This window comes from Podarcis cretensis, assembly GCF_951804945.1.
Source record: "Podarcis cretensis genome assembly, chromosome: 6".
Taxonomy (NCBI): Eukaryota; Metazoa; Chordata; class Lepidosauria; order Squamata; family Lacertidae; genus Podarcis; species Podarcis cretensis.
The window spans coordinates 56,267,694-56,283,740 of record NC_137175.1 but is presented as its reverse complement, the minus strand read 5'-3'; the positions used below and the strand labels follow the sequence as shown (position 1 = coordinate 56,283,740).

Below are 16,047 nucleotides of genomic sequence, written 5' to 3'. Positions count from 1 at the left end.
ATGAAGCTGTATCTCCAGCTGACATTAGGGCTCCAGGGCTGGTAGGGCCAGGGCTGCAGAGGCTTTTGTGGTGATGAGGCATGGGGCAGGGTACAACAACAGATGTCCTCTTGAAGACTGGGGCTCTTGTCTGAGAGGGCGATCCAATGGGATGCCTCCAGATTCCTTAAAATTGAATGGTAAGTATCCAGTAGATTATGTTCAAAGTAGTGCTGCGTTCAGCACTCTTCTCCCACATTGTGGACCCCTATGCCATGGCAGATGGTCTTTAGGTTAGGTTGGCCCACTCAAAATGGCAACCTTCTAAGGCTGCACTTCATTTAGAAACAAACGAACAATGCTCCTAGCTCTGGCATTGCTGTTGCTTACTGAGAGGCTGAGGGGAGAGACTTTAGTGAGGATGGGGCTGCATAAGTGCATTGGCAGGAGGGCCAGGTTGGCTGCACTGGTGCCCCCACAGAGCTTGACCACACTACAGCCTCGTCTCACCTACTCCTGGTAAGTGACAGGGATGCTGGTGCTGGGAGGCTATTGCTGCTGACTGCTCTTAAGAAGAAGCATGGGAAGGTATAATTCTAAAAAAAGAAATACACAACCGTATTTAGCTCTGAGCTTCTGTTCTGCAACAAAGTCCTTGGGAGAAAAAGAAGAAATACTTTCAAATGAGCACTGGTGTTAACTCCATGAATTAAATCCTCCATAAAGTAAAGTGGGAGTGATGATTCCATTCTTTTCTTGTACAATATCTGAGTAAAGGAAGCCCTTCAATTCCTTCTTAGTTCAGGGTTATAGCAGAAAATTAATAAAATCTATATTGAAGTGACAGCTGGTTTGCAGCACTACCTTTTCCCTACATTGCTTTCCTCTCCAGTGACTTGTGTTTGGGGCTAAATACACATTTATCCCTTTTTGTTTTATAGCTTTTATTGATTTTTTTAAAAAAGAAATCTCTGTACTTAAGAATCATAATTGCATTGGGATATCAACTGTGGTCCTAGCAGCCCAAGCTGTTCGTATCATTTTTCCTTGGGCTGTTTAATTAATGGTCTTCCAAAGTCATCAAGATTATGAAATGAAAATGCAGAATGAACACACTTTCCTCCAATACTTCATGGAATGCACAAGGAAAGGTTGGGAAAGTATGAAGGATGATTATTGGGTTTTGTAACATCTCAAAATTCAACATTTTTGTTGTTGTTTCTAGATTGCTGCCTTCGATAATTAATTCTTGATCCCCATCCTCCTTTGGTTGAGGATAGTTATAAGAACAGACATGCTCAAAGAGACTTTGGCTTGGAAAAAACTGGCTTATAATAATGAAATGAAATATATCTTTAATTATCTAGGAAATCTGGAACATCTATGCAACCAATGTTTACTTCATCTTGATAATACCTGTAAGGTATTGTTATTATCGCTAAATATTGCATAGTGTTTTCTATTATCATTTGTTGGTTGATTTTAAATTCAAAGCTTCACAGTTTGATTTGCTTCCACATATTTTTGGCTTTTAGTTACAGAAAGCTCCAGGCAGTGTGATTTTGTCAACTAATGTTATTTCAAGTGCTGGAGAACTCTAAAACTTTTTTTTTTTTTTTAGCATAATTATCAGCGAAATTGTGTCTGTCAGTGAAATGTGGTCTAACAATCTTTAAGCTGTGAGAATACACACCTGCCACTCAGCGCAAGAGGCAGGAAGGGGCGGGGTCTCAAATGGCTGAAGGGGAATATGCAGGACACATCATAGTGGTTTCATTTCCTGTTTCTTAGATTCGGTTAAAGGGACAATTTGCAACTGGCAATTGAGGTTACATTTCATGAGCCAATTAAGACATGGTATTTTGATTTAGGGTGCTTTGAGGAGGGGTTTTTATTACAGGATCGCTGCTGCTTATGCATGCAAATCCTTCACAGCATCCACGCAATGCCATCAGCACCAAAATGCTAGCCACATTCCCCTCTGCATTTAATCCAGATCTATCCTTTCTGCGCAAAATCTAAAGGGTAAAGAACATCTTAAGAAACCTTTGCTGATAACCTGTTTACAATATCTGAATCAGCCTTTTCGGATATTAGGCTCTGCCTGGAAGCCCCTTTAAGCCAACATACCCTTGACTTTGGGCCAGGTACTCAGTTTCATTTGGTTGGAGATTGGCATTAATATTCTGTATATATCAACAGCCCAATGCCGAGGCACATTCACAAAGATACTGTGTTGTATCCAGAGGTGTCTGTAATGGTTCTAGGGGTTGCTCGTGTGTAAATCGGCGCCACGCTTGGCTGAGTTACCTGGGTGAACCCTTTCTGTTCGGACAACCACTCACCCGTGGCTGTCTCAATCGCTGGCAGAATCCGTCAGTGGGCGTTTCTTGAACTTCTTCCAGCAAAGAAGCTCTTTGACGCCTAGTCTCCGCCTACTCTCCCTTCTGCGCAGGGAGGGTGTGGGCAGTGGAGGACCCGTGCCCTCCCCGCTGGTCTCCAGCGAGGAGTCATGGAGCCACCTCGCCAATTCCTCCCTCTGCCCCCCTTCTACACTAGTGTTACGCTGATTTCCTTCCCCAGAAGATGGGCTGCTTCTCTCCCTCCCGGTATACTCTCCGGATTCCCTCTGGAGCCCTCCCTCTCCCTCTGGCTCCGATGGCAGTTCCCTGACAGTGTCCTTCTTTTCTGAAAGGCTGTCTGATCCAGTGGAGGGATCAGTGAATGTATGTTGAAGGGAGGGTGGGTGACCTTGGGCCAGTCACACTTCTCTGAAGTCTCTTAGCCCTACTCACCTCACAGAGTGTTTGTTGTGGGGGACGAAGGGAAAGGAGAATGTTAGCCGCTTTGAGACTCCTTCGGGTAGTGATAAAGCGGGATATCAAATCCAAACTCTCTTCTTCAGAGACATTTCCATGAGCAGAACGGCATTCGTGGACATTGGAACAGGGTTACCAATCCTTTGTGATAATTAGACCTGGCAAATCACCATGCTTTCTATAAATCACTGCCATATTTTCTTCTCTGCTACCTTCATCCTTCGTCATAAAGACTTAATTCTTCATTACTGTGGCATGATTGAATATGGCATTTGCCAGGTTTTGAGCTTGTTGGGTCCTTCTCCACCCATGAAAGTCTATAAACCAGAGAGTAATTCCTGTGATTAACTTTGGCAGCAGACAAATGTAGCTGACATGCCATTGGATCTTGCGCCCTCCATTTTGAGTAACATTGCTGTAGCCTTTATTTCCTTTTGCATCATAAAGGTAAAGGTAAAGGTACCCCTGCCCGTACGGGCCAGTCTTGACAGACTCTGGGGTTGTGCGCCCATCTCACTTAAGAGGCCAGGGGCCAGCGCTGTCCGGAGACACTTCCGGGTCACGTGGCCAGCGTGACATCGCTGCTCTGGCAAGCCAGAGCCGCACACGGAAACGCCGTTTACCTTCCCGCTGGTAAGCGGTCCCTATTTATCTACTTGCACCTGGAGGTGCTTTCGAACTGCTAGGTTGGCAGGCGCTGGGACCGAGCAGCGGGAGCGCACCCCGCCGCAGGGATTCGAACCGCCGACCTTTCGATTGGCAAGTCCTAGGCGCTGAGGCTTTAACCCACAGCGCCACCTGCGTCCCCTTTTGCATCATAGATGCCTTCTATTCCAGAAAAATTTACACAAGAAACAATTGCATTATGAAGTGAGATTGTTGTTTTCTTTGAAAAAATAGAGTACGTACCTTAATTCAACTGTGGTACCATGCTCCAAAACAGCTCTCCATAGTCATATTCCGTAACACAATGAATACCAGCAAAATGAAGTGGAAAGCTGAAGTATAGCAGTAGAATAACTCTGCAAGTGCTGGCCATTATAAGGCCAGGAAGCGTTCTTTGTAGTTCCAAACAAAGAGAATCTTTCTGCTATGAATATTTGTGTTACATTAACAATGAATCCATTGCTGGGCAAATGAATGGGAAGGATGTTTCATTTTTTTATCATCATCAAATGTGACTCATAAAAAAAGAACATGTATAATACTAAAATACCATTCTCCTAACTGGTAGAGCTGCCCAGCAACTGGACCTCTAAGAGGTAATTACGAGTGCAAAGTTGGCCATGTTACTGAGAGGGGTTGGGCTACTGTGTAATGAGAAGAATAGTGAAGGGTTATTTGATTGCTGGTTGATTTTCACTCTTGTAATTGAGTTCTGACTACAGCTTACAAAGCATTGAAAATATAATCTAAGACAGCCTTCCCCAACCTAGTACCATACAGATGTTCTTGGACTACAGTTCCCATTGGTCAACATGGCCAATTGTCAAGGGTGATGGGGGTTGTAATTTTTGTTCAGTATGCAACTGGACACCTCTTGAGATACTGTGAGCAAATTTTGCACGATGGTTCCCGAGATTCATCTAACAACACCATTTGGATTCCCGAGATTCAACAACAACACCATTTGGATTCAAGGTAGTGGACTGAAGCTTTCAAAACTGCATTGATTTTAACCAAATATTTCATGATGGTTCCAGGGATCAAGGTGCAGGTTTTCACCTGCGTTTGGACACAATTAGATGCCATTTTGACTCAAGACAGAAGGCTCACCCTTTAATACTGCATTGATTTTAACCATCAGTTTTAATCTTCTTTCCCATGTTTTTTTTTATACTCTTAATGTGTTTTATTCATTTATTTATAAGGTACATATCCTGCTTCTTAATTACAAGGATTTCCAAGGCCTTCAGAATCTTCACTGTAGCTTATAAAATTTGACAGTGCAATCCTATATGTGTCTACTTAGAAATAAGTCCCATTAAGTTTAATGAGGCTTACTCCCAGGTGAGCAGGTATAGGATTACAGCCTAAAATATTTTGATGGGAGATATGAATGGCGTTGTCTCGACATATATGGATAAATCTGAAAGACAAGTAGTCACAAAAGATGGAAGACTACCAAAGACCTTTTTTGAATTGACAGACAATATGGACTTGATTGATATTTGGAGAACTAAAAATCCCCTAGGTAGAGAGGGGACCTTCTTCTCTGAAGCCAATTTGACCTGGACTAGAATAGACCAAATTTGGATTACAAGAGGGATGGCACCCAAGATTCGAAAGGTGGAAATCTGCCCCAAAATCTGCTCCGACCATAACCCAGTGAAGATGGATATGAAACTAACACCCACTGGTTCCTTTAGATGGAGAATGAATGACACCTTGTTTAGAGACTCTGAAATTGTGAAAAAGGCCCAAAAAACACTAAAAGACTACTTTGAGATAAATTTGAAGACTACCGTGGAGAAAAGAGTAATCTGGGATGCAAGTAAAGCCGTAATGAGGGGGTTTTTGATCCAGCAAAATGCTATAAAGAGGAAACTTCAAGAGGAGAAGAAAGAAAAGATTTTAGAGAAAATTAGAGAAGGCGAGAAGAGATTAAGGACTAAACCTAAGTCACAGGACATTCTACGAGAAATTAAATTACATCAGGCACAATATTTGAAAATGGTTAACCAGGATATAGAATGGAAAATTAAACAAATGAGACAAAAAACCTTTGAATCGGCCAATAAGTGTGGAAAGCTGCTAGCTTGGCAGCTGAAGAAAAGACAGAAATTAAATACTGTTACCAATCTTGAAGTAAATGGACGAAATATACAAAACCCACGGGAGATTCAAGACTGCTTCCAGAGATACTTTAAACAACTGTATTCACAAGGGCCACAGAATGAGATCAAAATCGAGAAATTTTTGGAAACAAATGGATTACAAAAAATTTCTCAAGAGAATAAATTAATACTGAACGACAAAATTTCTGAACAGGAGGTTGAAGGTGCCATTAAGAACCTGCAACTAGGCAAGTCTCCAGGCCCGGATGGGCTAACCTCCAAATACTACAAAGACATGAAAGATTACTTAATTCAACCTCTAATGGAGGTTGGCAATGAAATTATGGAAGGGAAAAGAGCGCCGGAGTCGTGGAAAGAAGCTTACATCACGCTTATACCGAAAAATGAGATAGAAAAGACACAACTAAAGAACTACCGCCCCATATCCCTACTTAATGTGGATTATAAAATTTTTGCTGATATTTTAGCTAGAAGATTGAAAAAAGTTTTAGCAACAATGATTCATAAAGACCAAGCTGGCTTTCTCCCAGGCAGACAATTGTCAAATAACACGAGAAACTTAATTGACATTTTAGAAAAGCTACAAGTTAATATAAATACAAAAGCTGTTTTAATATTTATTGATGCGGAGAAAGCCTTTGACAATATTTCGTGGAGCTTTATGAGGAAAAATTTGCAAGGGATGGGGGTTGGAGAAAGGTTTGGAAACGGTATAGGCGCGATTTACTCAGAACAGAAGGCGAAATTAATAGTGAATAATGCAGTAACGGAAGAAGTTAAGATAGAGAAAGGGACACGACAAGGCTGCCCAATTTCCCCTTTGCTTTTTATTTCAGTCCTGGAGGTCTTGCTGAATATGATTAGAAGGGACCAACAGATTCAGGGTATACAGGTCGGAGTTAAACACTATAAACTTAAAGCCTATGCAGATGACCTAGTACTGACGCTACAGGAGCCAATCCCTAGTTCTAAAAGAGCACTGGAAATAATACAAGAATTTGGTCGGGTGGCAGGTTTTAAATTGAATAAATCAAAAACTATGGTTTTAGAGAAAAATTTGACAGCAGTAGAGAAGGAAAGGTTTCAGGAAGAAACAGGTTTAATATTGGTGAAAAAAGTGAAATATCTAGGGGTGAACTTGACTTCGAAGAATGTAAATTTATTTAAAGATAATTATGAGAAGTGTTGGTCAGAAGTGAAAAAAGATCTTGAAATTTGGACAAACTTGAAACTTTCCTTACTGGGTAGAATTGCTGTTATTAAAATGAATGTATTGCCAAGAATGTTGTTTTTGTTTCAGACGCTACAAATCATTGACAAAATGGACTGTTTTGAGAAGTGGCAAAAAGAAATTTCTAGATTTGTCTGGCAGGGCAAAAAGCCCAGAATAAAATACAAAATTCTTACTGACGCAAAGGAAAGAGGGGGGTTTGCCCTGCCGGACTTCAAGTTATATTATGAAGCAGCAGCTTTTTGCTGGCTGAAGGATTGGCTACTTCTTGAAAACACGGATATTTTGGATTTGGAAGGATATGATAACGTTTTTGGGTGGCATGCATACTTGTGGTACGGTAAGGCTAAAGTGTACAAGACATTTAAAAACCATATTGTCAGGAAAGCATTGTTTAATGTCTGGATGAAATACAAAGATTTATTGGAAAATAAAACCCCTAGGTGGCTCTCACCTATGGAAGCAAAGGCCTTAAAAAAGCTTAATATGGAATCTAACTGGCCAAAATATTGGGAAATTCTGGAGCAGGAGGGAGATAAAATGAAATTGCAAAGCTATGAGAAACTTAAGGATAAGGTGCGAGACTGGTTACATTATTTTCAAATAAGAGAGGCCTATCATTTGGACAGGAAAATTGGCTTCCAGGTGGAAAAATCAAAGTTGGAAACAGAATTGTTAGAACCCAATGCTAAGATATTGTCGAGAATGTATAACTTGCTGTTGAAGTGGAATACTGAGGATGAAACGGTAAAATCTGCTATGATAAAATGGGCACAAGACGTTGGTCATAACATTATGTTTGTTGACTGGGAACAGTTGTGGACCACCGGTATGAAATTCACGGCATGTAATGCCTTAAGAGAGAATATTATGAAAATGATATATAGGTGGTACATGACCCCAGTCAAACTTGCAAAAATCTACCATTTGCCCGATAATAAATGTTGGAAATGCAAAGAAACTGAAGGGACATTCTTTCACCTTTGGTGGACGTGCCCAAGGATCAAGGCTTTCTGGGAGATGATATATAATGAACTGAAAAAGGTATTTAAGTATACCTTCTTGAAGAAACCAGAGGCCTTTCTTCTGGGCATGGTCGGCCAATTGGTGCCAAAGAAGGATAGAACTTTCTTTATGTACGCTACAGCAGCAGCAAGAATACTCATCGCAAAGTATTGGAAGACACAAGACCTACCCACTCTGGAAGAATGGCAGATGCAAGTAATAGACTATATGGAACTGGCTGAAATGACTGGCAGAATTCGAGATCAAGGAGAAGAGCAGGTGGAAGAGGACTGGAAGAAGTTTAAAGTCTATCTACAAAAACACTGTAAAATCTTTGAATGTTGAGGACATTGAAAAGGAAAGAAGGGGTTCTAGTGACTGAGTTAAATAAGAGCACAAAGGGAGGGATCAAGAATCAAAATGAACAAAGATTGAGCTTGCTGAACTAATTATTACATAGAATACAAGATCGGGAGGCGGGTGGAAGTAAGGAAAATAAGGTTTTGAAGGTTATAATTGGAAAGTGAGGGATTTTTTTTTGTTTTTTTATGTTAAAATCTCCTTTTTTCTCTTCTTTTTTTTTTGTCTATGTTTTCTTTTCTTTTGTAATGTTTGTGAAAATTTTTCTTTTTGTAATGTTTGTGAAAATTTGCTTTTTTGTTCTTTTTTGTGAAAAATGCAATAAAAATTATTTTAAAAAAAAAATATTTTTCTCACTCTCTTTACATGTCCATCTACCAGATTTCACCTTTTCAAGTGCTCAGAATGTCTTTTGTATAAGGGAATGTCACCATGAGGTGAAAAATTCCTACAAGCATTCACTACACAAGGAAACAGTTTTAGGTACAAATGTACAGAAGCTTTATAATGATTTATCACCCATAGTGACTTCTTCCTGAAAAAATGATTGTATGAAATAACCTGTAGACTGTTTGTAATTGCTTGGCATGGATAATCAGTGAACTCCACCATTCTCTTTTTCTTACAGAGATGTAAACAGAATACTTTTTCTCTTCGGTTCAGATCTTTAGGTCTGGGTAAAACCAGCAATTTCCATATGGATGAGTGGAAAATTTCCATTCAAGAGTGGGCCGAGATGTGTGAGCATCTCAAAGAGAAACATCTGCACAGGAATGTCAGCTTTAGGGCTGTGTGTGCCACTTTGGAAAAGACCTGAAGCAGCCCTAATTGGTACACTGTCTTCATTCTGGCACAACACTTCCTACTGCTATATGTTTTGATTTTCAGGGATGACATTGTTGCTTTTATAGCTGAGTTCCCTTTTGAAATATGTTTTCAATTTATCTTTTGTGTGCATGTATATATTTTCTATACAGAAAGTTACCCTGGAATTCTATATCGACATCCATGCTCACTCCACGATGATGAATGGCTTTATGTATGGGAACATTTTTGAAGACGAGGAAAGATTTCAGAGACAGGCTATTTTCCCCAAGCTACTCTGCCAGAATGCTGAAGACTTCTCCTTTGTAAGCAACTCTCTCTCTCTGTCTCTTTCTCTTTTCTACTGTATTTCCTTCCCCCTTCCCTTCCCTTCTTTTTTTTTTTTTTTTTGTATTATTAAATAGGTGTCTATTCATACAACTCATTCAGCCTTTGGCAGTGCCAGAGTCTTCAGGCAGCCCGTGCTCCATTCAAGCCATGATGGCTGAGATACGTGTGTGTTGCTGCTACTTGGTAGATTCACTTCTGTTGTGGCAGCATTCTCACAACCAGTAGAGCCTGGTCACATTTGCAGCTGACTGCATACTGGGTTTATGAGACGGGCGAAGAACATATGCCTTCAGACAGGCCCGGATTTAGATTTGATGAGGCCCAAAGCTACTGAAGGTAATGGGGCCCTTTATATGCCCAGCTGTCCTTTGTCAACAACAAATTGCCGCTGTTTTTTTGCTATATGGTAATTTATGGACCTAATAGGTATCTAAAGCCATTTGCAGATAACAAAATATGTATTTTATCAAAGTAATTTGTTTTTTATCTTATATTTTGGAAATGTATATCCAGATTTTTCTTTAATCTTTTTTGGGGCCCTAAGCTATAGCTTGTTTAGCTTATACGTAATTCCAGCACTGCCTTCAGATGTTCCTAGACTGGAACTGCCATCATTGCTGACCCTTCAGTCATGCTGGCTGGGGCTGATGGCAGAGGACAGAGTTAGAATAGATTTTTGGCCTCAATGGAAGTGCCATGTTCAGAGGCAATATAGCTTATCCTTCACTACCAGGAGTTGGAATTCAGGGGTAGGCTGTGAGCTGCCAGAGACATATGGCAAGTCACTTTTGGAAGTATTGTGCTGAACTAGATGGAACAGTGGTCTGATCCAGCAAGGTGGTTAACTGAAAAAATGTACTTGATACAAAAACTTTTGTTTGTTTGTCAAAATGGGATGTTATGTTGTATCCCTTAAATGCTATATTGGATAGATATTTCTCTCCCCTCCCCTCCCACCCCCACCCCACCCCCTGCAACCTGACCTGGTCTTTATTTTTTTCCCTTTTTCTTTCTCCTCAGTGCTTTATTTTTTTTTTCTGAGGCCAGCCAGCCAGCCAGAATATGCCATCAATGGATGTTCCAGCTGCTGAGTTGTGTTTAATCTTGCATTATTCCAGTCACAGCCAATATGATCCTAATAACCCATATTTTGAAGGTGCAGGAAGAGGGAACATGCTATAAAGGGCCTCCCTAGCTTTTCCTGCACAGAAACAACATAAAGCAGCTGAGTCTGCATATTGGGAACAAAGCAATCAACAGAGAGTCCCATTTGTCTACTAGCAATAATGCTAGCCTGAAGGGCTTTCCCCACCTCACAGTACTGTATAGAAATTGTTTGCATCTCATGGTTTCACTTAATAAAAATTGGCCAAAAAAAAAGAAAACACTTTGCAATGCAGAGCTGATAAACAAACTAAGGTAAGACATGCACTTGGATTTGGTGACAGTGCTTGGGTAGGGATGTGTGCACATTAAAGCCGTAATTTAATTGTCCAGGGATCAAACCTCTTCGCTTCTTTTGATGGCCTACCTTGAGTCAGAATCTTAGAAAATGATGGAGGAATCCAGGATTCTAGTACAGTTTTGACTGGGAAGCAGTGTGCCCAGTCCCAAACACACACAAAAAAGCATCTTGGTCTTTTTAGGGGTCCAAATAGATGTGAAGTCAGTAGAGTGATTGCAATTAGTATGTCTGGTTTTAAACTTTTAAATAGCACCTACAGTGCCTTTGGGGGTAGATGCAAGATGGTGCCATTGAGGGTGGGAGTTTGAACAATGGTCACTTAAATAACGATGCATCGTGGGGCAAATAGCAGCTCTAAAGAGGAAGGTTTTCATCGTGAACTTAGCCCAAGGGAGATGGTGGGTTTTACAAAAAGGCTACCCATGTTCTGCAGTTCTAATGCTGTGGTTTCATATTTACTTGTAAAGCTGCCAGTCTGTATGGCCAATATTGCATTAACAAGATTGCTATATTTTATCCTTGTGGAAATTGACCAAATTATGTGCATATGACTGATTGTGGTCAAATCAGTCCAGGCAAACATATTGTCTTATATGGCAAAGATAAAACAGGCTTGCAGATTGTGCATTGAAATAATGAACTAGGCTACAAATGTAAAAAATGGAAAAAAGCAAGTTTTTAAAAACTTGAACAAATGAAGTGGGAGCCAAACATTTTCCTTGCCTAGATCACCATTTGGTTCAGGACTAGCTGGGACAACTTACTCGACCCTTTAAGACTGTTATTATATGCCAGGCTTGAATTGTTAAACTGCTGCTACTATGTATCTTCTCATATTGGATAAAATACAAACTAAATTAATTCTATTTTGGAAGGAAGGGTGCATATCCTTGTCATTTGGTAGTGATGGTTGTTGTTGTTTTTAGAGGAAGAGAAGCCTTTTAGGAAGAGAGAAAGTAGGTGCCAACAATCAAATAAACATTGTTTGCCTCCTGCTCCAGGTCACTTCCAGAGGCAACTGGCAGGCTTCAGCACATGCTGGCAGCCAGCGTATTTGAGATTATTCTGGGAGCTGCTGGCTCACAGCTTCTCACGCTGACTCAGCAGTTTTGGTGTGTGACCTTGTACAGGGAGGAATTCACTTGGAACAAGACTCAAATGCCAGTTATCGCTGGACAAAATAGCAGGCCCCAAACTAATAGCCTCACTGTCTTGTTGATCCACATGTTTAAACTGGCAGCTCACATTCCTTCTGTTGTACTTGGATGTGTTTTTTTAAAAAAGAAATCTTGTTTAAAAATAGAGATCTGCAAATGTTTAACCAGAGGGATGCAAGATCCGTGGCATGCTTTATTATGGATACCCCTTCTCCACCGGGTACTACTGGTGGCCCTTACTGTTCTCTATTGCTGACACTGGGTGACATGAGCTAATCTTTGGGCACTTCCCAACATGTAACAGGGATGCCCCTGTTGCATATCTCTGCCTTAGTGTCAGAAACCCTTGTCATGTTGAGGTCTGTACAATCCTGTGACCGTCCCACGTGGTTGCAAATCTCTCGACTCTTTCTAAATAAACAAGCCCTAGTAGTGTCTTGAGCTATAGTAGTAAGAACAGCAAGGAATACAGTTGGCCAGGCTACCAGGATTTCTTTGTTAAGAGATATGTGCAGATATGACACTCTCGGTATAAGCCTTTGTGGTGTGAGGAACAAAGCAGTGACAATTAGAAAGCTGTGTATATAAATACACAGCAGGCACCGAACGCTCGAGAAGGACGGAAAACTGCACAGTAAACGTTATCATGCCCATGTTTGAGAAGTGTGGGAATGGGCCACTGTTGTAGCTAATTATTTTTCTGAAGCTTCAGGAGGTCTCATTTACATTGTATGCTACAGCAGACATTTGTAAGGATTAGAATACTTCCCTAGAATTGCTTCAAGTGAAAGCTGGCGGCTGCATGAAGTGTTGTCTGTAATTGACTAGCTTCATGTCTTCACACAGCATCAAGACAATGTTCCATTATGTTATCCATTGACAGTATCATTGAAAAGATTACTCTCCTTAAAGTATCTGTCAAGCTTGATTGATTTACAAGGGACAAAAGCACCGAGAGGACTTGAAATGCAGGTCCTTCTTTTCTCTCACACCACCGTTTAGCATACATAATGGATCCCCTTTGATGTCAAAAGCTCATATTCCATTAATAATGAACAGGCTTTTTGAATGCAGGCTCCTTGTACAGAGTCCCACACTAATAACCTGTTTGCTGCAAAATGGGAATCACTGGCAAAGCAATCATTTGTCTGGATTTTACATGCTATCTGTGAGTCTACACCCAAAGGGATTTCTTTCAGCACTCTGCATTACTGAAGCTCTGGAAAATCCTGGTCTTCCGCTTCAAAAACAACATCCTGAAGATGGTCACTTGAATGGTTTACTTTAATTAGGCTGGGAAAAATTAGCATTGCTATATTGTGGAGTGTATTTCATGCATAAGGAGCTTATTCCCATTGGTGAGTGATACTCTAAATATCTGGTTGTGCAAATGCTCCATCTACATGTTTGATATGGTGAGTCCCCAGATACAGCTATTGTTGGCTTGGGTGATTCTTATAAATAAAATGGGGCATTCTTCAATCAGTGGGGAAATGGCTGTTCTGTCTAGGGATGTGCTTGGTCAGAAGCTACTCCCTCCAAACAGCTGGGTCTCCGGGGAAGTTTTAGAACAACTTTGTAAATCCCTGAACTGTTCTTTTGCTAATTTCATCTGCTATTTTTTTCTACCACAAACTAAGTCTGATGAATTCAGGATCCATCCTACATAAGAACACATAATCCCCTTTTCAAAGCCATCCAGGTTAGTGGTCATCATTACATCCTTTAGATTCTCTATCTCAAGATCACCCCAGGCATTTTTGTGAGGGGGACCATAGGAGCAGTCAATTAAATGAAGGACAAAACAAATGACATATGACGTGTTTTCTAATTTGGACACAGCCTTACTTTCTTTATAAACAGAGTGATTCTCATCTTGAAACTCAAAGTTTTACCTGCAAACATTTTTCAGTAAATTATCATACCTTACTTATTTATAGTTTCATGGACAAAAGTTAAAAGTCACTAGTACAAAGGCTGAGTCACCAGATTTTGAGTATCTGCTGATTTAATTACCAGTGTCATTCATAATATAAAGCTAAAGCTGGATTTGGAGTGTGCTGCTTTGCTAGGCATCACTTATTTTACTTAGCAGATTAGTCATCAAAAGCAGCTGAGCATTTCAAGAAGCCATTAGAGCTTGGGGATGACTAATTGTGCTCTTTGCAATGGGATCAGAGAGGCCTATTTGACTTTGTCCATTTCCTTTTCCTGGAAAAAGAAGAGCAGTCAGAGAGGGTTTCATTCCCCATCCATCCACCCACCTCAGGTGGATGCTAGGTCTAGCTGTAATCATTGAGCTGTCTTGATTAGGCCCCATATTGCTGACCACTTCCTTTTACTCTTTTCACCCAAAGTGGGCCAGGTGTTGACTCCTGCAGTTTTTCAACCAAGTTCAGATGACAGATGCATTCAGTCAACAACCAGCTCCTGGGCATCGTTCCTTCTGCCAAGGGTAGCAATCTTAAAGGGACAGGTTGGGCAGAGCACAACTGTGCCACAGGCATTTTCTCACCTTCCTTTTGTCCAGGTTGTTGCTTTGTTTAGTCGTTTAGTCATTTCCGACTCTTCGTGACCCCATGGACCAGAGCACGCCAGGCACCCCTGTCTTCCACTGCCTCCCGCAGTTTGGTCAGACTCATGTTTGTAGCTTCGAGAACACTGTCCAACCATCTCGTCCTCTGTCGTCCCCTTCTCCTTGTGCCCTCCATCTTTCCCAACATCAGGGTCTTTTCCAGGGAGTCTTCTCTTCTCATGAGGTGGCCAAAGTATTGGAGCCTCAGCTTCATGATCTGTCCTTCCAGTGAGCACTCAGGGCTGATTTCCTTAAGAATGGAGAGGTTTGATCTTCTTGCAGTCCATGGGACTCTCAAGAGTCTCCTCCAGCACCATAATTCAAAAGCATCAATTTTTCGGCAATCAGCCTTCTTTATGGTCCAGCTCTCACTTCCATACTTCCATACATCACTACTGGTTGTTCAGGTTAGCTGACTGGTACTTTCTCAGAATCGTGCCTAGAAATGCTACTGTCCAGTCATGGATCTTGGATAGTCACTCTACCAAATGTCTTCTTTTTGCCTATTGTGCTGCATTCCTTGCAATTCTGCATAGAAACCATGCAGAATAAAACTTTGCAAAGGCTTGAAAGACTTTGACATAGCTGATCTGTTGGGAAACTATTTTTGGCTACTTACATTAATCCTCTGAATCCCTAACAATTATGGACACTTATTATTTCTGAGAAAATGTCACTCAGTTTGAAATACCACCACTTTCTAATCTAGGTATTTATATACCGTAATTTCTTATCAGAATTCCCTAGCATATGTAAGCAGGGCTGGGAAAGGTCCATATCTGAAATTCGAGAGAGCCACTGCCCACCAGTACTGTATAATAAACAGTGCTGAGTTAGATGGATAAGTCAGTTAAGTCTGCCTCAGTTTATGACAACTTCCCATACTCCTACCTAAATTTTAGAGAATTGCCATGTCTTCAAATTAGCCATGGAATTAGCCCAAAGCAATCTCTGTAATTGATTTCAATGGGAGAGAAAGTTAAGTACATAATTAAATATCCCTCCTTTGAAATAATGGGACTTAAGCTCTTTGAATCCACTCATCCTTATTCACAGATACAGATTCTCAAACTGACCACTGGGTCTTCATGTGGAAGAAGGAGTATAAAATTCTTTATGTTTCAGTTAAGCCTTGCTTGAGCAGCAAGGTCTTTCCAAGCACTGTATTCCTGTATCCTGACTTGCTCTTTGGCCCCAGATAATCCTTTAGTCTTGAATACTGGTTTTCCTGGAGTTCATGGCTCCTCTCAACGTACTGGCTCTGACCCTGACACTACCATAGCAAATTTGATAGCGACACTTAAAATTGAGATAGCTGGGATTAAAACCAGCTACGTTTTCCTCATCATCACAAAACTGGATTCTGCTTGCATGTAAAATAACAGATAAATTTATTGCAGTAGCTCTGCAATAGAAGCTCTCCTATTCCCCTTTTTTTCTAAGAAGACAAATGGAACTATTGTTTTATTTTTGTTCTTTGGAATACATTTCTGTACATTGGAC

The 16,047-nt window shown here is 40.7% G+C and overlaps 1 protein-coding gene across 1 annotated transcript in view; it reads left to right on the top strand.

Annotated features, from left to right (window-relative positions):
• The window catches only part of BEND5 (BEN domain containing 5), a 734,690-nt gene that overhangs the window by 658,086 nt on the left and 60,557 nt on the right, over positions 1–16,047 (top strand). Inside the window, exon 10 of the mRNA XM_079980403.1 lies at positions 9,170–9,322. Coding sequence (XP_079836529.1) covers positions 9,170–9,322 — 153 coding nt within the window. The remainder of the gene's footprint in view (positions 1–9,169; positions 9,323–16,047) is intronic.